The 21,995-nt window shown below is 40.9% G+C and overlaps 4 protein-coding genes and 1 pseudogene across 7 annotated transcripts; 2 read left to right on the top strand and 3 right to left on the bottom strand.

Annotated features, from left to right (window-relative positions):
* Nucleotides 1-85: 85 nt before the first annotated feature.
* Nucleotides 86-3,634, bottom strand: LOC130184369 (zinc finger and SCAN domain-containing protein 2-like). Of its 2 annotated transcripts, XM_056400341.1 has the most exons (3): nucleotides 3,386-3,634; nucleotides 3,144-3,304; nucleotides 86-2,688 (listed from the first exon to the last, which is right to left on the bottom strand). In XM_056400341.1, the coding sequence occupies exons 2-3, from the start codon at nucleotides 3,181-3,183 to the stop codon at nucleotides 1,643-1,645; spliced, it is 1,086 nt and encodes a 361-aa protein (XP_056256316.1). In that variant the 5' UTR covers nucleotides 3,184-3,304; nucleotides 3,386-3,634; the 3' UTR covers nucleotides 86-1,642. The 2 variants fall into 2 exon arrangements, with proteins under 2 accessions (XP_056256316.1, XP_056256315.1); XM_056400340.1 differs by having other exon boundaries at nucleotides 3,144-3,632.
* A 430-nt stretch (nucleotides 3,635-4,064) lies between these two features.
* LOC130184339 (zinc finger protein 420-like) lies at nucleotides 4,065-9,921 on the top strand. Its single transcript, XM_056400299.1, has 2 exons — nucleotides 4,065-4,336; nucleotides 5,695-9,921. Exons 1-2 carry the CDS (start codon nucleotides 4,162-4,164, stop codon nucleotides 9,036-9,038), a joined length of 3,519 nt encoding a protein of 1,172 aa, XP_056256274.1. The 5' UTR covers nucleotides 4,065-4,161; the 3' UTR covers nucleotides 9,039-9,921.
* Nucleotides 9,922-11,165: 1,244 nt separating this feature from the next.
* On the bottom strand, nucleotides 11,166-15,801 carry LOC130184365 (zinc finger protein 391-like; annotated as a pseudogene).
* Nucleotides 15,802-15,937: 136 nt separating this feature from the next.
* On the bottom strand, nucleotides 15,938-18,435 carry LOC130184370 (gastrula zinc finger protein XlCGF57.1-like). Of its 3 annotated transcripts, none has more exons than XM_056400344.1 (2): nucleotides 18,163-18,435; nucleotides 15,938-17,187 (listed from the first exon to the last, which is right to left on the bottom strand). In XM_056400344.1, the coding sequence occupies exons 1-2, from the start codon at nucleotides 18,212-18,214 to the stop codon at nucleotides 16,067-16,069; spliced, it is 1,173 nt and encodes a 390-aa protein (XP_056256319.1). In that variant the 5' UTR covers nucleotides 18,215-18,435; the 3' UTR covers nucleotides 15,938-16,066. The 3 variants fall into 3 exon arrangements, with proteins under 3 accessions (XP_056256319.1, XP_056256317.1, XP_056256318.1); XM_056400342.1 differs by having other exon boundaries at nucleotides 18,001-18,434; XM_056400343.1 differs by having other exon boundaries at nucleotides 18,157-18,433.
* A 918-nt stretch (nucleotides 18,436-19,353) lies between these two features.
* On the top strand, nucleotides 19,354-21,523 carry LOC130184374 (oocyte zinc finger protein XlCOF8.4-like). Its single transcript, XM_056400348.1, has 3 exons — nucleotides 19,354-19,415; nucleotides 19,577-19,686; nucleotides 20,288-21,523. Exons 1-3 carry the CDS (start codon nucleotides 19,366-19,368, stop codon nucleotides 21,193-21,195), a joined length of 1,068 nt encoding a protein of 355 aa, XP_056256323.1. The 5' UTR covers nucleotides 19,354-19,365; the 3' UTR covers nucleotides 21,196-21,523.
* The last annotated feature ends 472 nt before the right edge of the window (nucleotides 21,524-21,995 follow it).

Here is a 21,995-nt window from a genome sequence, read left to right as displayed (position 1 = left end):
GAGTCAGTTAAGCCACCGTCATCAGTTCCGCTTTTATTTTTAATACCACTTTGTTTCTGTATTTGGTTTTTATGTTACAAGTAAAAGTTATGATGTCACAGTGATACACATCCAGAGAATCACAACTGCACATCCCATTAAAATACCTGCAACCTGGCCTCTTGATTTTATCCTTGTACACCCAGAATATAAAGTTTCACTTTTGAAAACATTAAAATGATTGATAATTAAAGTCATAGTTTATTTTAACTTAAGTAATTATCAGTGACTTTGCACTGCACCACAGCCTAAAACAGTTCACTTCATGTATTCTGAGTGATGCAGAAAGCACGTTAGCATAATGTGAAAGCTGTGTCTCAATTTTCTTATTTACAAAAGTTTTAAATTTCAGACTTAAAAAAAAAAAAGTCAAATAGTTACTTGTTAATCCTAAACATCCTCCTCTGGGGATGTTTACGTGGTTACTCCTGTTGACACCAGAGGACAGACCAGTCTGCAGCAAGGCGGCCGTGATGCCGGGCTGCCCTCGAGGAACGCTGGAAGGTGACAAACAAGACAAAAAGGGCCACACACACAGTCCCACACAAAACCTACGACCTAGAAACAGAACACACTTGAGATGTGGACCAGCAGGAGGACCAGGACCAGAGCTGGTAAATACAGGGACAGAAAAATCACACATTACATTCTATATAATATATAATATATATATAATTCTATAAATACATAAATAAATAATTGGAGGATTTCTCTCAGAACAAAAGTCACAACAGTGTTGAAAATGTATCCATTTAATTTGTAATGAAATGTCTTTCATACTGATTTCTATTGTGGAATCAGCACAATAGTAAAGACAGAGTCAGGATTATCAAAACTGTGAAAAACAAAAGTGGCAAACAGTCTGTAACCTTACAAGACTTGGAGGAGATTGCTTCAAAGACGAGGCTGCGACATTAGGTCCTATCCCCTTTCCTAACCACTTCATGGAAAATTAGGTAAAGGAAAGATGTGAAGGAGAGTTCATATCATACGGATTTAGGAAAAGACAACCACAGTGCTCAGAGTACTGACACTGGGCTACGTAATGATGCAACATCGGATGTTACTGACGTGGGTCTACGTTCACCTGTGGGTTTAACATTTGGATGAAAATTAAAAACAATTATCAGCATCAGGCATCAGAAGGGAAAGGCTTAATAAGCAACAGTAAGTGATATGATGATCTGTGTCCCTTGTGGGGTCACGTTGATCGTTTATGACACAGAACTGTGGGACAGACTTCTTTCCTTTTGTAGAGGGAAGTCCAGTGTATCTTATGCTAAAGCAGGTAATAGTAAAAAGCACTGAAGCTCTTTTCCTCAGTATTTACAGAACTAGACCAGCGTTTATCAGGGCTGCCACTAAAATACTCCCGTGTTTTCCAACACAGCCCAGCTTTTAGTGTTTTTAGTTGAATGGCAGAAAATGGGTAAATCGAAATGTCTGAAGGGGAAGTTGCATACTCATCCAAGGAACCATGGACGCTTGTATTTTGTTTCTACACATAAGGAGTGGTGGGTTTGATGTGCATTGCTTTCTGCAGAGTGTACTATAAAAACTACCACCAGTGCAGTTTTTCAGGTTTCAAAAAAGTTTATTTATTTCATTTCTTCTTTCTATGGGCTTCCAGATGTTTAGTCAAACTTCCTTTTTGTCTGTATCTTTTACCACAAGCAGAGCAAATATATGGTTTCTCTCCTGTATGAATTCTCATGTGCACCTTCAGATTTCCACTTTCACCAAAACCTTTCCCACACTCTGGGCAGCTGAACGGTTTCTCCCCTGTGTGGATCCTCAGGTGCTTCTGTAAACGTCCACTCCATGAAAAGCATTTCCTACAAACTGGACACCTGTAAGGTTTTTCTCCTGTATGACATCTCATGTGTAATTTCAGATATGCCAAGGAGCCAAAGCTTTTTTCACATTCAGAGCATCTATATAATTTGCCAATATTGCATCCCATATTACTTACAGGAACATCATTATTTATTCCTGACTGAAGTTCCCTGGTCTCCTTTGGTTCACAGGAGTCTGAAGCCTTGTCACCAGTACCTGGTTCTAAATGTCTATGTGGATCTGAGTTCCTGTCTGGTCCTGGTCCTCCACCGTCCTCTCCATCAGCCTCTGTCTCCATGTGTTCAGCTGAGCTGCTGGCTGGAGGCTCTGCCTCTCTGTTCTCCTCAGTCTGACTCTGATGAAGCTGTGAGGACTGAGGTTTCTCTTCTTCATCATCATCTTCACTCTTCACAGGGACAGGAGTGAATGTGAACTTGGTGATATCAGCCTCCTCCAGTCCTTGAAGCTGCTCTCCCTCCTGACTGGTCCAGAGTTCCTCCTGTTCCTCTTTAATGTGAGGGGGCTCTGGGTCCTCCTGGTCCTCCTGGTCCAGACTGGAGATCCACTCCTGCTGCTCAGGGGGAAGCTCCTCGGTCCTGATCAGAAGCTGCTGGACGTCTGCAGGACATGCTGAAACACAGACACACACATTGTGGAATTGTCCTTGAAGCTGCTCTCCCTCCTGACTGGTCCAGAGTTCCTCCTGTTCCTCTTTAATGTGTAGGAGCTGAGTCTGGTCCTCCTGGTCCTCCTGGTCCAGACTGGAGCTCCACTCCTGCTGCTCTTCTTTACACACCAACAGTTGCTGGACGTCTGCAGGACAGAGTGAAACACAGCCCCTGAGTATGTAGGTAAAGTGACCTTGATCTTCTATCTAATCTAAAGTGATTATTATTTTCAGCCCTCATAGTCATGTTCATACCTACTATAAACTTGGTAATGGTGTTTTAATTACTGCTACAAAAACTGATTAATTAGCATTAATATATTAATAATGGTACAAACTGTGTGAATATTAGTCGTGTAAGTATTAAGTGGAGAAACGTGTGCTCCTCTCTACAAAGAGATCTGAGTGACTTCATGATTGATCGTGATCGTGATTGATTGTTGACAATCTGAGGCTTGTCCGCTGTGAAGCTTTAGCAGGAGCTAACAGCTGCTAACAGCTGTGTGCGGATGGTTTAGCTAATGTTAGCTTAGCATTAGCTTGGCACTGACTCCCTGTGACATCTGCAGAGCAACAAACATGCAGGAGAAAGAAAACGAACCTCTCTGCTTTATCTCAGGTGTCTGAACCACATCCAGCATCTCGCGATGGCGGCGGGTGATCTCCTCTTCATACTCGGTTATTGTTTTCTCAAAGTGTCCGAAGATCTCCTCCACAGCCGCGGTCAGCCGCTGGTTGACGAAGACCTTCAGACTCTGGAGTCTGGACATTTCACAGAGTCAGGAAACAAAACACTGACGCGTTTATTACTGTTAAACTCTGAATGTTTCAGTCCTTCTGTACCTGTAAATACCCGACAGTCACGTCTTCTTTGAAACGATCACTTCCAGGTCACGTTTCAAAAATAAATATTATAGTTTTATAGTCACATAAAAACACTTGTTAAGTCTGATTGTATTTTCTAATGGATCTCTAATGGATCTTTCTAATCTTTCTAATGGAAATAGAAATTGAAAGTGTGACATATTAAAACTCTTAATTCCATCAATGCATAAATTAATATGATTTTTAAGTAAGATGACAAGTTGTAAAACGACAGCAGTAAAACCTCATTGTGAATTTGTGTCATATTTTACTCTACAACATAACAAATAACTATTTTAATTTTTTTCTCCTAGGCTTGTCATAGCAGCACTTCTTCTTCTTTATTATTATTATTATTATTATTATTATTATTATTATTATTATTATTATTATTATTATTAATAATATAGTAGAAGCAATAGTAGTAGAAGTAGTAGTGTATTTTTTATAATAAGGAGAAGAACAACAATCAAATTCAGGTCTTAGGGCTGAAATATAAAATAAACTTAAGCCTATGGGGTTTAAATGTAAAAAAAAAAAAAAAAAAAAAAACCCACAATGGATAAAACGAGTTTAAAAACGTTGACAACTCCCCACTTTTATTCTGAAGGCCAGGAGTGTAGCGGAAGTTTCGTTTAGTTTCCGGGTCTTGGTGGTTGACTGGCGGAAAGCAGCTAGCTGTATGAGCCAGCCTGTGTGGATACGAGAAAACAGCCTCAATGTCTTTGTCTCTTTGACCCTTCGCTCTGTGGAAAATGGCCAGATTTCAGGATATTAAAGAGTCGTTCAAACAGCGGCTGCTGACCACGGTTCGCAAAGATATGTTTGGACATTTCGAGAGAACAATATCCGAATATGAAAAGGAGATCGACCGTAAACGAAAACTACTGGACATGGTTACAAAGCCCAACTTAAAGCAGCGGCAAACAGGTGAGTTTTCTTCTCTACTGCTGGAAATGTGTTTATTGCTCTACTAATGTTGCATGCACTAGGTGCTAAACTAAACTGGCTCCAGCATCCACACACAACACTGTTAGCCGCAGCTAGCTTCTGCTATAAAGTTTCATTTAGTCCTTAGGAATCAAAGACCCTACGGTGTTTTGATATATATACATATATATATATACATATATATATATATATCGATGACTCAGCATGGTAAAGGCTTTTTGTTGGAGCTGCAAGTTTTCTGTGAACACTTTGGTTTGAGTCACATCAGTTTTTCTGTGTGGTATGGCCAATGGTTGTAAACACTACAATACACATGAATGTATTTGCACTGAGCAGCAATGGAGTTGTCATTTCAATTGTTATACATAAAAATCACAGTTGGGTTACTAAAAACTACTGCCCACTCATTGATTATTACTACAACACCTACTAACAACAGCACTTAACACACTGTGGATTGTCAAGTCATTTATCACTCTTTTCCGCTACGCAAACTTAAGGATCTGTAACCTGGAGCTTCTCTTAACCTGAATTTGAAAGAACATGTGAGGTGTGGGGCTCTAGCTTCTGTTTTTACAAGCCACAGCACTTCGGATATATGTCATTGAAAAGGTGACACTTCAGATACCAGGACAAACAATATCTTGATGATGATGGTAATTGAGTGCTGTTCAGTTAAGGGACTGACATCAATGGAAAAAATTAATTATACTTTTAATGTAGAGAACAGGCTGCGAGATGCAACACATTCATTTATGAGGTTGTTTTTCTATAAAAGAAAATTAAATAATGTGATATGACCTCACTACTGCAGCATGATTTTCAGGCTCCACACCAACTTTTAACATTGGTTAAGTACAATTTTGAGGTTGTTGTACTTTACTTGAGTATTTCCATTTTCTGCTACTGTACACTTCCACTCCTACATTTATTTCACAGCTTTAGTTACTTTTAAGCTGAAGATTTTACACAATGGTTAATATAACAAGCTTTTAAAATACAACACACTATTAAAGATGAAACCAGGGGTTTCTGACCCTTTTGGCTTCTGGCTTCTCAAACATCAGTGTAGTTAGGTCACAGTTCAGATGTCTGTGTTGTTAACAGCTCCACCAAACCGTGATTTTCCCCTCTAAACCAAACCAGGGCTTCTACTTAAATAATTCAACTACATGTTGCTGCTGATTCTCTTGTACTGTAGTAGGGTTTTTCATGCAGGACTTTATGATGGAGTATTTTCAATACTCCATTACAATGGAATACTTGTACTTGTAATGGAGTAAAGGATCCAAATACTTATTTCACTCCTGGTTTCTCTGTGTTTGTGTTTTTATCAGTGTGTCTTGCAGACGTCCAGCAGCCGATGACTGAAGAAGGGGTTCCTACTGAGAAGCAGGAGAGGAGCTCCGGACTGGACCGGGAGGATCCAGAACCCTCACACACACAAGAGAAACTCTGTTTTATTCAAGGACAGACAAGTGAAGATGGAGAGGAGGACTGTGGAGGATCAGAATCAAACAGAGACTTGGATCCAGCTTTGTATTCACAGCCAAACACTCCTGAACCTGAGAGTGATGACAGTGATGAAGACTGGGAGGATCCTGACAAAAAATTTCAATGTTCCAAATGTGGTTTTAGATTTCCGAAATGGTCACGTTTGAAGAAACACATGAGGGTTCATACAGGAGAGAAGCCTTATAGTTGCTCTTTGTGTGGCAAAAAGTTTGCTACAAAAGCAAGTATGGACTACCACTTGAAAATTCATTCAGGAGAGAAACCATTCGATTGCTCGGTTTGCAGTAGAAATTTCAGAGATAGAAGCACTTTAAAATACCACATGTTGATTCACGCAAGGGTAAAACCATACAGTTGCAGTGTTTGCAACAGAAAATTCAGGCGAGCGACGTCGCTCAAGATCCATAAGTGTGTGAACAAACCAATGAGCTGCTCTGAATGTGATGAAACATTTCCTAACAAATCCCTTCTGATGACCCACAAGAGAACGCATAAGGACAAGAAGCTACTTACATGCACAGTTTGTGGTTTACAGCAAAAGTTTAAATCCCAGATGAAGATACACATGAGAAGCCATACGGGAGAGAGACCATACAGTTGCTCAATCTGTGGAAAGAAATTCACACAAAGGGGAATTATGATGCAACACATGGCAGTCCACTCAGAGGTGAAACCGTTCGAATGCACTGACTGTGGCAGAAGGTTCTTTTGGCACTTTCAGATCAAAAAACACAGGTGTTCTCAAAAATCACAGCAAATCAAAACAGGCTTTACTGGAGGGAACTGTGGAGGATCAGAACCGGCCAAGAACCTAGCTCCAGGTACACCTTTAAAACCAGTCCCAGCTGTTGACATTGATTTCTGGAAAGATACCAGGCAGCATCAGTCGGGTATCACTTATCAGAGGATAAAAAAAGTCACTGCAAATGATGGAAATAATACCGGAAAGGAAACCGTTAACTGCTCTGATGACAACATTAAAACTGAACCCAAGGATGATGAACGTGTTGACAGTGATTCGTGCAAACAGAACAATCAACGAGAGTCGGGTTTAAAAGATGAAGACGTTTCTGTGAGTGAGGAAAGATTTAATATTGACATGAAACCATTCAGCTCTTCTCATTCTCATCAAAAATCAGAGGGCAGTCACAGGCTACAGACACACCTGATGTGTCATGTAGGAGAAAAACAATTTAGTTGCTGCTTTTGTGGGAAAGGATTTAAAACAGGAGGATATCTGACAAAACACATATCTGTCCACACAGGAGAGAATCTACTCACATGCATAATTTGTGAGAAAAGCTTTACCTCGGAGTTCGAACTCATTAGCCATGTCTGTGTGGGCTCCACAGAGCTTTCTAAAAGGCCAACGAAGGAGCAGAATACTGCCAACTGCAACTTCAACTACAGCTGCTCTCATTGTGGTCAAGGATTTGAGCGAAAGCGCCAACGACAGGAACACATGAAAATTCACACAGGAGAGAAACTGTTTAGTTGCTCAGTGTGTGGTGAAGGATTTGCCAAGCGTGCAAGTTTAACATTACACATGGTGTGTCACACAGTGGAGTCTCTCCACTGTTCAGTTTGTAACACTGAATTTAGTGACAGAGAGTCATTAGTTCAGCACATGAGGATCCATACTAGACAAACACAATTTAATTGTGAAATTTGTGGTAAAGAATTTGCATGGAGAAGAAATCTGACAAGACACATGGAAGTCCATGCAAAGGAGGAACATCACGGCTGCAGTGACAGAGAATCAACCAGCCATGATGAGCTCAATAACCATGGGTGTGGTGGCGAGTCCTCACAGAGTCAGACTGAGGAGAACAGAGAGGCAGAGCCTCCAGCCAGATGCTCAGCTGAACACATGGAGACAGGAGCTGATGGAGAGGACGGTGGAGGACCAGGACCAGACAGGAACTCAGATCCAGACAGACATTTACAACCAGGATCTGATGACAAGACTTCAGACTCTTCTGACCCTCAGACTAAAGATAGTCATTTTTGGAAAGAGACCATGCAACGTTGGTCAGATTCAAACTGTGTAAAAGATGAAGTGTTTGAAAGAGAAATGGAATACAAACCTGACCCGTCTTTTAACCATCAGAATGATGACAGGGATTTTTGGAAAGAGAGCAGGAAACCTCTGTTATGTTTAAACTCTCTGAAACATGAAGAAATCTCTCACAGTGATATAACATGTGAGAACTCACACCCCCCACATATTAAAGAGAAGCAGGATGAGGTTCAAGGACCGGAGGAGGCTGATATCACCAAGTTCACATTCACTCCTGTCCCTGTGAAGTGTGAAGATGATGATGATGAAGAAGAAGAGAAACCTCAGGCCTCACAGCTTCATCAGAGTCAGACTGAGGAGAACAGAGAGGCAGAGCCTCCAGCCAGCAGCTCAACTGAACACATGGAGACAGAAGCTGATGGAGAGGACGGTGGAGGACCAGGACCAGACAGGAACTCAGATCCAGCTTGGCAACCAGATACTGGTGACAAGACTTCAGACCCTTCTGAACCTGACACTGACGACAGTGATTTTTGGAAAGACACCAGGACGAGAACCAGAAAGAGTCGATGTCCGTCAGACTCGTTAACACATAATGAAATTGCTGAAGGAGACATGGGATTAGGTTCTGTTGAGAACCGTTTTAGCCGCTCTGATGTGAAGGCGTCAGGGTCCCTGGAGCCGGAGAGTGATGACAGTGTGGACAGTGATTTTTGGAAAGAGAGCAGGAAACCACAGGCAAATTTAAAAAACAATGACGTCTCTGAAAAGGGCATGAGATGTTACACTAAGAATCCGTACAGCTGCCCTGATTGTGGTAAAAGATTTCGCTACATGTGCCAAATGAAGACCCATAGGGAATGTCATGTGGAAGTGACACCATTTGTTTGTCCTGTTTGTTATCAAAAGTTTTCTTATGATTCCCACCTGAAGATGCACATGAGAACTCATACAGGAGAGAAACCATTCAGTTGCCCAGTTTGTGGTAAAAAATATGCACATAAGACAAGTATGCGCAATCACATGGCTGTCCACACTGTTGATAAACGGTACTGTTGCATTGTCTGTGACAAAGGCTTTGCTTGGTATACAGAACTTAAATACCATAAGTGTGTTGGTGAGTCCTCACATGAAAATCAATACTAGGGGAAAAAAACAGGTAATTCCTCAAATCAGAAATCCGAAACAGCGCACACGACTTCACACAGCAGAAATGAATCATGTGAGGCGTTCGTGCCACAAGATTCATTCAGTGGTTCAGAAACATGAGAGTGAAGTTGTAGAGCTTTAGTGATGTACTGGAGCATGAAACCAACAACAAAAGTTAACACTGAGATTCTTACTAATTACTTTTCTGGATAAAGAAGACCAAGATTTTGCTTTTGATTACGGCTGAAAAACAAACCCAAATTACTATTTTTTTTTTTTTATTTGTCAGAAAAGGTTTTACATCCAGAAAATGTATTATGTTTTCCTCTGTAACTTAATCAACCGAACTAAAAACACAGAGGAAGATTGATATGATTCATGGTGGGTCCTCTGCAGATGACGATAAAACTAAAACTTGAAACTTGAAACATGAAACTTAATAACCTTCCTATCTACCTCTGTGACTTACTTTATCTTGTTTGTAACCACAATCAAACACTACGCCATCTACAGATATGATCTTCAGTGAGTCTTTCCTGAACTTGAAAAACTGGATTAGTACCCTGACCTGGGAGGAATGTACAACATGAATAATTAGATATTTCTCCTTAATGCCTCTCAGGCCTTTTTTTGTGTTATACTGTATATAAATGAACAGGCTGAATTTTGTATAATTTGATATTCTTTTGTTTTGAAATACGTGGCTGTCAAACAGACTGGGGCGGTCTGGCACCACATAGTTCCTAGAACATTATTCTGTATAATTTTGTTTCACTTGGAAATCAGCTTAAAAAACTGTTCAAGTCTTAGCTGTAGCCAGAAGCGCCTCTGAAATGTAACATGATATTCATATTTTAATAAAGTCAAATTCTAAACTGAAGATTTGTATGTTTTTCTTTGAATATTCATATTCAGAGTTAATTAAAGCACTTGTCACTAACATCAAATAAAAATGGTAAAATAGAATTTCAACAGAATTTTAGGCTGGTTTTATTTTTATTGTCAGAAACTTAAAAGCTAAGATTTGACTCTTTATTTATTTATTTGATCTATCATTTATTTTTTCCCTAAAGAGCTCATGCATCTCTGCATCAAGTCTCCGTCTACATAGCAGGTAATTAAAATAGTAACCAACAACAATAAACCACTTATTATTACTGGAAATATTAAAAACAAAACAAAGATTGATCAACCATTCAGTCTGAATAAAATGCTTTTTTAAATGTAGATGTTGCGTCTTCTGGGTGAAAACAGACAAACACTCGACAGCCAAAGAATTTGAAGGAGTCGGGGTTGAAGTGGGTTGTGTGGAAGGACCTGCAGGTACGGGCGGCTGTTGAAGTCCACTGTCAGTAAAGTTACTTTAAGTTCTTCGGCCTGTGTTTTCCGTTTGTGTCCTGCACTTTGTAACCACAGATTCTAGTAAGAAACAAACATCATCATTACTATAAGAATCAGCTTCAGGGCTTCAAACACATCGGGTGGTTTTAAAAAGTCACAGCATCTATTCAAAACTGTGGCTGAAGCTCAAAACAATAAGTGTGTTATTTGTTCCATCTGTATATTCTTGTTAAGATGTGACGCACACAACATGCCCCAGTGAGAAGAATAAAAACCCAACATATAAAATATTATTGTTGATACCAAATATTAATGTTTCTTACTTCTGTAGTTCTGGCTCAGTGTCATTGTGAGCTCGTGATGTGAATGGAGATCGACTCCATAAAATATCACTTTTATTAGCTTATTACTTATTATCAAGTGGAAATGATCATGTGCTCATTTCCATACTCTAAACGATTCTGTGGAAACCTTGATAGTAATTTGCTGTGTGTTTTAAAGTCGTTTGTAGTTTGAGCGCTCGGCTGCAGCCTGTGACCCAAACACTGTGATGTCAGGACAGCAACGGTTGTATAAAACAAACCAGAGCTTAAAACTGACTATTTTCCCCTGTCTTTTATGAGAGGGAATTTATTATCTTATACAAAAGTAGATTTTCATACAAGGAGCCTAAAAGCTGCAGGTCAGGAAACAGCTGGACTGAAAAGTGTTGACCTCCTGACCTCCAGTGGTCAGCAACAGTCACTGCAGCTCCAGAGTTGACTCGTCTGACTCGTCTGGCGGGATGCAGAGATAAGATGTAAGTCAGAGAATTCATTATTAGTTCTGTTTGATTCGGTGTCTTTGTGTTAAGATTTTAATAGCACCAGGACATGTCTGTGGATTTTATTATGACAGTCGTTTACAGAATGTTGTTTTGGTCCAGATGTCAGCAGAATCTGCACTTTAATATACACAGTAAAAGCTTGTTTGGTTGGTGGCTGTTTTAATTAGTTTTAATGAATAAAAACTGAAGCTGTGATGTTGTTTACTGAAATGATTGTAAAAAAAAAAAAGACCAGACAAAATGTTTAATGTCACTGTGTCTCCAGTATGAAAACATATTTATTATAATTATAATAAAATAATCACAGAACTTTGTGTCAGATTAGCAAATGTAGGTTGAAGAAAGTTCAAAGCAGTCACGGCTTTGTGACAATTAAGAGCTGATATTAAAGTCTCATACCTGACAGAATGATTCACACAATGTGATGCAGGAAAAAACAAAAAAACAACAAACAAAAAGTGACATGAAAATCTGTCTCATCCACAGGAAAAAACATCAAATATATTTCACCAGAGATGAACCAGTCTTACTCTTAACAAGTCTTAATGACTTAAAGTTATTAATGAGGCTTCATAATCTGACTAACTGTAATGTAGGACTCTTGATTATATAGTTTTTCTGACATTTTGTAGTGGAAACATTTTAATGCAGAAAATGATCACCACAGGTTTTATGTGAACAGAAAAATAACACAGTCAGGTGAGTTACCCAAGGTATATTATGCAAATATCCCAAAACAAAATAAATTAATACATTAAACCTTAAAATGATATTTACCAATATGGACTTTCCCCAGTAGGCTGAAAGAAAAAAGAGTTTGACACCTGTCGAGCTCTTCTTTACTTCATTACTACGTCACTGAAATATTCAGGGCAGCTAGGGCTGATTTCCGTCTCTGAGAAACTTGATAGATCGACCAGCAGCCACCTACATGGTTTCTCCTGAACAAGGAACGATTTGATGCGTCTCATTTCTGTTTATCTTGAACAATTCAGCTCATCCAGCAACTCTGCAGCTTCATTTACTGCTGTCAACAGCAAAACCTTTACTGCAAACGTTACAACTGAACAGTTTCCTTCCTGTGTGGACTATCATGTGTCCTGTCAGAGTTGCTTTGACTAAAAGGATCTGAGCAGGTGTACGGTTTCTCTCCAGTATGAACTCTAATGTGTTGTGTCAACTTTGATTTGGAACAAAAACTTTTGTCACAGGATGAGCAGTCAAACGGTTTCTCCCCTGTGTGGGATCTCATGTGTGTCACAATGTACTGATTACATCTAAAACGCTTCAGACAAAACGAGCAGCTGAAAGGTTTTTCTCCTGTGTGACATCTCATGTGACGAATTACACTTTCCCTCCTAGAAAATCTGTTTCCACAAACTGGGCAACTGAATGGCTTCTCTCCAGTATGGATTCTCATGTGTTTCTCAATCTCTGAACTGCATCTAAAATGTTTTTTACAAACAGGACAGGCTAAAGGCTTTTGGTCCTCATGAGACATCATGTGTCTCTGTACAGACCTCTCGTGGCCAAACTCTTTACCACATTTGAAGCAACTATACGGTTTGCTGCTACTATACCAGACCACCTTACTGACAGAGTCTCTTTTCCCACATGGATTTATTTTAACAACTTTTAAACCTGACTGAGGCTCCCTCCAGTCATCGCTGTCATCAGTGTCAGGCTCAGAGGAATCTGGGGCCTTGTCTTCTGTATCTGGTTGAAGATGACTGTGTGGATCTGAGTACCTGTCTGATTCTGGTCCTCCACAGCTGTGAAGCTGTGAGGACTGAGCTTTCTCTTCATCATCATCATCATCTTCACACTTCACAGGGACAGGAGCGAATGTGAACTTGGTGATATCAGCCTCCTCCAGTCCTTGAAGCTGCTCTCCCTCCTGACTGGTCCAGAGTTCCTCCTGTTCCTCTTTAATGTGAGGGCACTCTGGGTCCTCCTGGTTCTCCTGGTCCTCCTGGTTCTCCTGGTCCTCCTGGTCCTCCTGGTTCTCCTGGTCCTCCTGGTCCTCCTGGTTCTCCTGGTCCTCCTGGTTCTCCTGGTCCTCCTGGTCCTCCTTAATGTGAGGGGGCTCTGGGTCCTCCTGGTCCTCCTGGTCCTCCTGGTCCAGACTGGAGCTCCACTCCTGCTGCTCCTCTTTACTCATCAACAGTTGCTGGACGTCTGCAGGACAGAGTGAAACACAGATACACACAAATGAAAACTGTTACTGAAAGTTTTATTCAGCAGAAGCGTGTGAAGTGAGGTCCAAACGTGTGAGAAACTATAGAAGAAACTCACTGAAACACACACACTGTTTCTCATAGTTGAGCAGGACTGAGTCTTTACTGCCCACCTCCACCCATCACGTGAGTGATTAGGTCACCTGACTGATGGTAAGCTGTAAGAACTGGTGCAACTTCTTCAAGAACCTGAAGCTGGTCCAGTTCTATCCTACATTATCAAACAATTAAGTTCAAAATATGGGGTAGATTATAAACTGATTGTGAACAGGTGGGGAATATGAGGAGAACTAACCTGGTCTGTGCAACAGAACCTGAGGGCTGAAAACAGTGTCCAGTAGTTTCTGCTGCCGCTGGTTCTCCTGTTCTGAACGACATAGTTCCTCCTCGTACTCCGCTATGGTTCTTTCACACAGAACAAAGATCTCTTCAGCAGCTGCACTTAGTCTCTGCTTCACCAGAGCTCTCAGCTTGTAGACTTCAGACATGTTCACACAACCACACACACTCCGTCACTAACATCTGTGCTCTCCACCACACACTCACTCTGACCAGCTGTGCTGCTGCTGCGCTCCGTCAGGCTGCTTCCAGCTAACATGCTAAGCTAACTCCAGTAGCTCTGTAGGAAACCGGGAGATGAGCTGAGAGAAACAGTCCGGTCAGATCTTTACTCACACACACAGATGCTCTGACGGCTCTTTATACTCACCAGATGTTATACAGTACCTGTGTAAAGGTACCAGCTGTGACGGTAAACGTTTCCGGTGATATTTGATTGCTGACTTTCTAAATAAAAGTCCAAGATCTAAACGGACGTTTAAAACATTACAATTATTATAGATGTCTTTTGTTGTGGCATTATTATATACACAAAGCAGATTGTTTATCTAGCCTTGTTGTTATTATTACATGCTAAATAAAAGACTTTAAAAAATGTTGCTGGTGCAGTCAATTCCGTCACATTGTTCATCAGTGATCTGTCTTTCTTATAAAATCCTGTTTTTATTGTTCACACTTATTCCAGTTAATCATCATATTGCAGTTTTCTTTTTCTCATACTCATTACAGAGCAATGACAAGTTAATTTCACAAATGTAAAACATCCTGCTCACATAATACATTATAATTCTTTTAAACAATTTGGTATCCTCATAAAATATTTTTTAATGATATGTTTGCATGTTTACAAGGGCTAAATTCTTCAATATTAATACTGGCCTCAACAATCCAGTGGATTAAATTACCTTAATGTATCAATTTATTTTTTTTTTTTTCCATTTATACATTTCTATTTTTTTTTAGTTCTGATTTTTCAGATACAGAACTTACTGTAATGCTCAGAAGTTCAGCATTTATTTGGAAGGCTAAGAGGAAATAGCGCTGGAAGTGATTCTCTAACCATACTTTACCATCCCAGAGTTGACATGATCAATGCATTGAATTAGTTTATCAATAGGGCTGATGTCATTAGGTGATAACAAATTGTACAGCTATGTATCGTCACAATAGCCATGAAAATTAATGCCATGTTCTCTGATGATCTTTCCAGTGGCATCATCCAGAGACTGAACCACACGGTCCCAGAACCGAGCCTTGAGGAACCCCACGTTATGCTAGCGTTCGCCGAGACAGACCAACAGACCGATGGAGACAGAAAAGTCTAAAACTAGTCTAAACAGTCTAAAACTGAGAGGCCAGCACAGTTCTGTTATCTGTTAATAAGGACATCATGATCGACTGTATCAAATGCATTTAAGTCTAAAAGTACCAATACTGATAGTTTAATGAGTTTAATCAGTCTCAGCTCATTCAGTACTTTAACCAGCACCCTCTCGGTGCTGTGGTGAGGACAAAAGCCAGATCATAACTTGTCAAATACACATCTGAGATGTAGGTAAACATTTAGCTGTTTAAATACTAATTTCTGAGCAATTTTATTTAAGAAGGAAAAATTTGAAATCAAGGTTTTATCAGGGTTCCTTTTCTTCAGGAAGTTTCACAACAGCAGTTTCCAGTTCCTAGGAGAAAGTACAAGTCAGGATTTCATCCTCTAAAGAATCAAACACAGCCTTACAAAGACTGTGGGGATGGAGATAAGTGAGCAGGTGGAGGGTTTTAGTGGCATTATTTCTTTCTTAAGTATTTCTCTTGTCAACAGCAGCAAGATCATTCACAGCAGTCTGAGGTAGAGGAGAAGTGTCCAAAGACAGGCTCGTGCACATTTAGGTCCAACCTGATCTTTTTTAGTCTTGTGTCGAAAATTTGCAGTGAACTCTTCACATTTTGATAATGAAGTGATAAAAGTGTTTGGAGCTGGATTTACAAGGTTGTCAAGTGTTTGGAAAAGAATTATTGGATTATTATGATTTTTAGAAACCAGTTTGTCTTGTTTGTTGAAGTTAGTGAGGTACAGAACAGTGACATATAATTCGGCACACCAATGTCTTTGGTGTTTATGATTAGGTCTGATCGAACGAACAGGAAACCAAAACTAATTTCTCGGGGACCATTTATTATGTTACACATTCTTATACGTTCATGTTGTTCTTGCTCTAACCCTTCAACACTCATGTCAATCAAAAGATGGGCAGTAAGAAACATTAAACTGTCGCTCCACAGCTTCATTTACTGCTGCTGCTCTCTCCACTACACTCATGTCTTTTAAACTGTGACTGCCATGTGAATCCTTTGTCACAAACACCGCAGTTGAATGGTTTCTCCCCAGTGTGAGCCGTCATGTGTCTTGTTAGATGTCCCTTTCGTGAGAATCTCTTTCCGCAAACTGAGCAAACAAAAGGTTTCACCCCAGTATGGATCCTCATGTGCTGAACCAAAGTGTGACGCTGAGTGAAGCTGGTGTTACACTCTGAGCAGGAAAAAGGTTTTTCTCCTGTGTGAATTCTAAAATGTGCCACCAAGTCTGAGCGCTGCCTGAAGCTTTTACTGCAAAATGAACAACAAAATGGTTTCTCTCCGGTGTGGACTCTCATGTGCTTATCCAAAGACCAGCCATGACTAAAACTTGTGTTACAAACAGAACAGCTGAAAGGTTTTTCTCCTGAATGACACCTCATGTGAGCAATCAAGTGTTCTCTCCGATTGAAACTTTTATCACAGAATGAGCAGCTGAATGGTTTTTCTCCTGTGTGACATTTCATGTGTCTTTTCAGATTTGTCTTTAGGCCAAATGTTTTACCACACTCTGAGCAAATATATGATCCCTTGTCAGTATTATGTACAATATTCTTCATAGAGTTTAAACCAGACTGAGGTCCTCTGGTCTTGGTCCAATCATTGTCACTGACATCAGTCTCAGAAGAGTCTGAAGTTTTGTCTTCACTAACAGGTTGTAAATGTCTGTCTGGATCTGAGTTCCTGTCTGGTCCTGGTCCTCCACCGTCCTCTCCATCAGCTTCTGTCTCCATGTGTTCAGTTGAGCTGCTGGCTGGAGGCTCTGCCTCTCTATTCTCCTCAGTCTGACTCTGATGAAGCTGTGAGGACTGAGCTTTCTCTTCATCATCATCATCATCATCATCATCATCTTCACTCTTCACAGGGACAGGAGTGAATGTGAACTTGGTGATATCAGCCTCCTCCAGTCCTTGAAGCTGCTCTCCCTCCTGACTGGTCCAGAGTTCCTCCTGTTCCTCTTTAATGTGTGGGGGCTCTGGGTCCTCCTGGTCCTCCTGGTCCAGACTGGAGCTCCACTCCTGCTGCTCCTCTTTACTCAGCTGCTGGACGTCTGCAGGACAGAGTGAAACACAGACACACACACTGTGGATAACTATTTTCACATCACACCACATCAGCTGTGAAGATGAGTTTGATTAAGATTTCCATGACTGATATTAATAGTTTTATCTATTATTAATGCATGTCAGTAAAAGACCAAAAAAGTGAGTAATAACTGTATGTAAATCAGATAAGTGATGGTACAGTTTTATGTCACGTAAAGCCTGAGATGTGTAATCATCTGGAATGATATATCAGCTAAATATGGCCTTTATACAAATATGCTAAAATGGTTGATTATAAGTTTATTTTTCAACTGTACCATGTTCGTCTCAGAACACGTCTCAGTCACAAGTTCTTCAATGTAATAAAAGGAGCTTAATCAATAAATAGTTGTTATATAACATATTTCTGCTGGGGTGTTGTGTTTAGAGATGATGGGACCTGGGGGTTGACCTGGATTGGGTCATGGTTGGTGCCTTAACCTGTAGGTCACCAGGGTGCATCTGTGTTATGAGCTTATTATCACCATAGACTTTATATAAAAATATATCACACATTATCTGCTTTGTTTGTATTACTCTCATGTGCCAACACCAGCCTCAGGTCTAGTATCTGTCAGGATCCTCTCTGGCTTCGTTCACAGAGGAGTTTGTCTCCCATATTTACCGTGAAGTTGTATTATCTATTACAGTGTCACCCTTCATTAGAGATTGGCAGCATCAAAAACATTTTATTATGGTTCAACAGCGGTGATGTTACGAGGACGTGTGGCTCCTCAGTGTTGATGACCGCAGTCAGCAGCTTCCGGCGGCGCTGTTACCGTAAAGCGCAGAGTACGGCCGCTCTCCCGCCGCTCCGCCCGCAGTCAGTCTCTGCTTCACCACAGCTCTCAGCATGTGGACTTCAGACATGTTCACACAACCACACACACTTTCCCCCCGTCACTAACAAACCCTGCTCTCCACCACACACTCACTCTGACCAGCTGTGCTGCTGCTGCGCTCCGTCCCCGCCGGGCTGCTTCCAGCTAACATGCTAAGCTAACTCCAGTAGCTCTGTAGGAAACCGGGAGATGAGCTCATTGAGAGAGACGGTCCGGTCAGACAGATTTATCCACACACACACAGGCTCTGGCGGCTCTCCCGGGTTGTTCATCAGAGGCACTGAGAGAGGAGCGCGGGGCTGTGCTCACACGGGGATCCCGTTCAGCCGCCATCTTGCTCATTTTCTTCTTTGGGGTCTTACGCCAGCTGGGGTCGTTTACGTTGTTCTGCTGCCCCCTCTGGTTTTAATAGTTCACTACAATCCTGTAGTCCAGCTGCTTTCAAAGCCTAAAGATCCATTTTCTCTCCTCCACCATGTCTCCACCCTCCATGGTCTCTGTAGACCTGTAACTACTGTCCTTTCTTCTTCAGGTGTCCTCCATGTCTTTTTAACACTCATTACTGACCAGTTGGATGTTTAAAATTATAAAAAGATTTATAAAACATTATAAAAAGAACTATTCATGTTGCTGTGTACAATTCTTAATTAATCACTCTTCTTGTTGGTTATTTCTAACCACTCCTGCTTTATTTTGTATTTCATATATCAACTGTTTCCACTGTTTGATTATTTCCCTCCAAACTACAGACGGACCACCACAGTCAAGACAGCAGCTTCCAGGACAGATGTGCCAAGCTTCAAAATAAAAGTACACCAATACCAAAAGTCCAAAAGTCAGAGACCACTGCTCCAGAATGTGAAGATAGACATGTTTAAAATTAATTAAATTAATAAGAAAAACATATATTAACATATAGAATTTGTATATGTGTGTTGTTTGATAAACTTGCATGTATACATTTCACTATGGGTATTTAATATATGTTATAAATTTATATCTTCATATATCAAGAGGATGTATATAATAATAATATATCCCCTTAACAGTGACATCACTCTTGACATAGGGACACATACAGTATGTTATACATTACATTTCTTTATGGGTGAGCACAGCTCAGGGCACTGTGGATTTTTATAGGGTATGATGGATAAACAGACAGATGGGGATTTTATAGTAGTGCTAGTGTGTAAAGCATGAGGCATGAAGTGTTTAGGATGTGCGGTGTCAGATTGTCTGTGGTCTCATCCACAGGTGGTGGTAATGCACCTATAAGCTGGATGCCGACCGCCGTTAAACATGAAGAAGAAGAAGAAGAAACGCGCGAACACACCCGACGCATCTTCAGAGTGAGTGTGTGATAAGAGCGCAGTAGTGTGATAGTGACAGAGTGTGTGTGGAGGAAAAGTGTGTGTGGTTGTGTGAACATGTCTGAAGTCTATATGCTGAGAGCTCTGGTGAAGCAGAGACTAAGTGCAGCTGCTGAAGAGATCTTTGTTCTGTTTGAAAGAACCATAGCGGAGTACGAGGAGGAACTATGTCGTTCAGAACAGGAGAACCAGCGGCAGCAGAAACTACTGGACACTGTTTTCAGCCCTCAGGTTTTGTTGCACAGACCAGGTGAGTTATTCCACCTGTTCACACTCAGTTTACAGCTGAATGTTTCAGTTGATTTGGTAAAGTTTGATGATAATATGTTTAATTTTACAAGCAAACAGTCTGTTTTTAAATATCAGCTGAACTGTTGGTATATATATATATATATATATATATATACAGTATATACAGAGAGAGAGAGAGAGAGAGAGATCAGACTCTGTTCCCAGGTGGAGGAAATATCTGAAAACAAGACAGACACAGACACATCTGAGGGGTGATGCATACCAGGCAACCCCCGAAATACTTTTAACGCAAGCTCCTCTCTCACAGCAGTAAATTAGGACATTTGAAAGGACATTTGCTGCTCAGACCAAAACACCAAACCTGGACCAGTGTTTACATTTAAAGATAGATCAAAGCTTCCTGGAGATAAGACCATGGCCTTAATGGCCCTAATGGTCCTAATGGCCCTGATGATCCACATCGGAGACTCCACAGACCCCTCTGAGAGCAGGGGGCTGCTGCCATGCCCTGACTGCTGTATAACCTCTAAGACCCTGTAAAGTCCATTTTTGTTTCAGTGCTAATATAAAACTAGTTATCTGTAATGTTTGTATTTCAGTGTTTGTGAGGACAGAGGAGCTTCCCCCTGAGCAGCAGGAGTGGAGCTCCAGTCTGGACCAGGAGGACCGGGAGGACCAGGAGGACCAGGAGGACCAGGAGGACCAGGAGGACCCAGAGCCCCCTCACATCAAAGAGGAACAGGAGGAACTCTGGACCAATCAGGAGGGAGAGCAGCTTCAAGGACTGGAGGAGGCTGATATCACCAAGTTCACATTCACTCTTGTCCCTGTGAAGAGTGAAGATGATGATGATGATGATGAACCTCAGTCCTCACAGCTTCACAGCTGTGGAGGACCAGAATCAGACAGGTACTCGGATCCAGAAAGACATTTACAAACAGGTTCTGATGACAGGACCTCAGACTCTTCTGATAATGAAGACAGTGGTAATGAGTGGAAGAAGAAAAAAGAACCTCAGTCAGGTTTAAACTCTAAAGATAAGGGGTGTAACACTGAAAAGAAACCATTTAGCTGTTCTGAGTGTGGTAAAAGATTTACCTCCGAGACAAGTATGAAGACACACGTGAGAATTCACACAGGAGAGAAACCGTTCAGCTGTTCAGTTTGTAGTAAAAGATTTAAACAAAAAAGAAGTATGACCAAACACTTTGCCACCCACAGAGGTAACACGCCAATCAGGTGCAGCATTTGTGACAGAAGTTTTAAATGGCTTTATCGGGTCAGGAACCACAGGTGTGTTAGTAAGTCCTCACAGCTGAGTCCGACTGAGGAGAGAGAGGCAGAGCCTCCAGCCAGCAGCTCGCCTGAACACATGGAGACAGAAGATTCAGATCAATATTTACAATCAGATACTGATGACAGGACTTCAGACTCTTCTGAACCTGAGACTGAAGACAGTGATGATGATTGGTATGAGACCAGGGAACCTCAGTCTGCTTTAATCTAAAATACAATGAACTCTCCCTGTCGGTGGTGCCAGATGTAACACGGGCAAGAAATCAGTTTCCTGCTCCGAGTGTGGTAAAAGGAAATCTGAGAAACCACACAACACATCACACGGGGAAAATGATACAGCTGAGAAGCAGACACAGCCACAGATTGTTTGAGTTGTGATGATGCTATTTACTCTTTACATTAAGTTTTGAACTGATTTTATTATCGATTCTAAAGGTAAATTGTACCAAAATATTTAAAATGAATTGGGTAGAAATGTTTTTAAACCTGGAGTGTTTTCATCTTTATTTGTCCAGTCACTGTTTTGAATAAATGTACAGTTCTTCTGTGGAAGTTTTTTTCTCTTGATTTGCCTCACTATAACTGCAGATCCACTAAATTCAGCCGACTGGTTCTGAGAAACACTTGATGTGCAGATGACCTGCAGCGCAGTACACAACGGACCGAGACCGAATACATGAACAGAAACAGATGTTACAAACCAACAGGGGAATTAATAACCAGTTTATATTCTATAACATTATTAAAACCAGAATAAGGAAGAAAAAGACCAGAAGTTGAATAAATCCAAAATTAAATATAAAATTATCACAATTGTTATAAAATATAATGGACAGATTGGTCTGTTCAGAGGCACCAAATGTACAGACAGTCCTGTATATGTACCACACCTGTGCTGTGGTGCCCCCTGCTGGACATGTTCAGTGACTTCTCGCAGCCTTAAACACCTGCATCACTGTGAGGCCTGCTCCCTTTTTGTAGCTGAGTACCATGCCAACATCACTACCACAC

This window comes from Seriola aureovittata, chromosome 16 (genome assembly GCF_021018895.1).
Source record: "Seriola aureovittata isolate HTS-2021-v1 ecotype China chromosome 16, ASM2101889v1, whole genome shotgun sequence".
In the NCBI taxonomy this organism is placed as follows: Eukaryota; Metazoa; Chordata; class Actinopteri; order Carangiformes; family Carangidae; genus Seriola; species Seriola aureovittata.
This window is presented reverse-complemented; position numbering and strand designations above follow the sequence as displayed.

What these genes read in the sequence shown, in the direction of transcription:
- LOC130184339 (XM_056400299.1), top strand. Translation starts at nt 4,162, where the DNA reads ATGGCCAGATTTCAGGATATTAAAGAGTCGTTCAAACAGCGGCTGCTG. An exon ending in CTTAAAGCAGCGGCAAACAG is followed by an intron (nt 4,337 to 5,694) that starts GTGAGTTTTCTT and finishes TGTTTTTATCAG; the next exon opens with TGTGTCTTGCAGACGTCCAG.
- LOC130184370 (XM_056400342.1), bottom strand. Translation starts at nt 18,091, where the DNA reads ATGTCTGAAGTCCACATGCTGAGAGCTGTGGTGAAGCAGAGACTGACT. An exon ending in GCCGTACTCTGCGCTTTACG is followed by an intron (nt 17,188 to 18,000) that starts GTAACAGCGCCG and finishes TCTGTCCTGCAG; the next exon opens with ACGTCCAGCAGCTGAGTAAA.
- LOC130184374 (XM_056400348.1), top strand. Translation starts at nt 19,366, where the DNA reads ATGAAGAAGAAGAAGAAGAAACGCGCGAACACACCCGACGCATCTTCA. An exon ending in ACACCCGACGCATCTTCAGA is followed by an intron (nt 19,416 to 19,576) that starts GTGAGTGTGTGA and finishes TCTGTTTGAAAG; the next exon opens with AACCATAGCGGAGTACGAGG. An exon ending in GGTTTTGTTGCACAGACCAG is followed by an intron (nt 19,687 to 20,287) that starts GTGAGTTATTCC and finishes TTTGTATTTCAG; the next exon opens with TGTTTGTGAGGACAGAGGAG.
- LOC130184369 (XM_056400340.1), bottom strand. Translation starts at nt 3,312, where the DNA reads ATGTCCAGACTCCAGAGTCTGAAGGTCTTCGTCAACCAGCGGCTGACC. An exon ending in ACCTGAGATAAAGCAGAGAG is followed by an intron (nt 2,689 to 3,143) that starts GTTCGTTTTCTT and finishes TCTGTCCTGCAG; the next exon opens with ACGTCCAGCAACTGTTGGTG.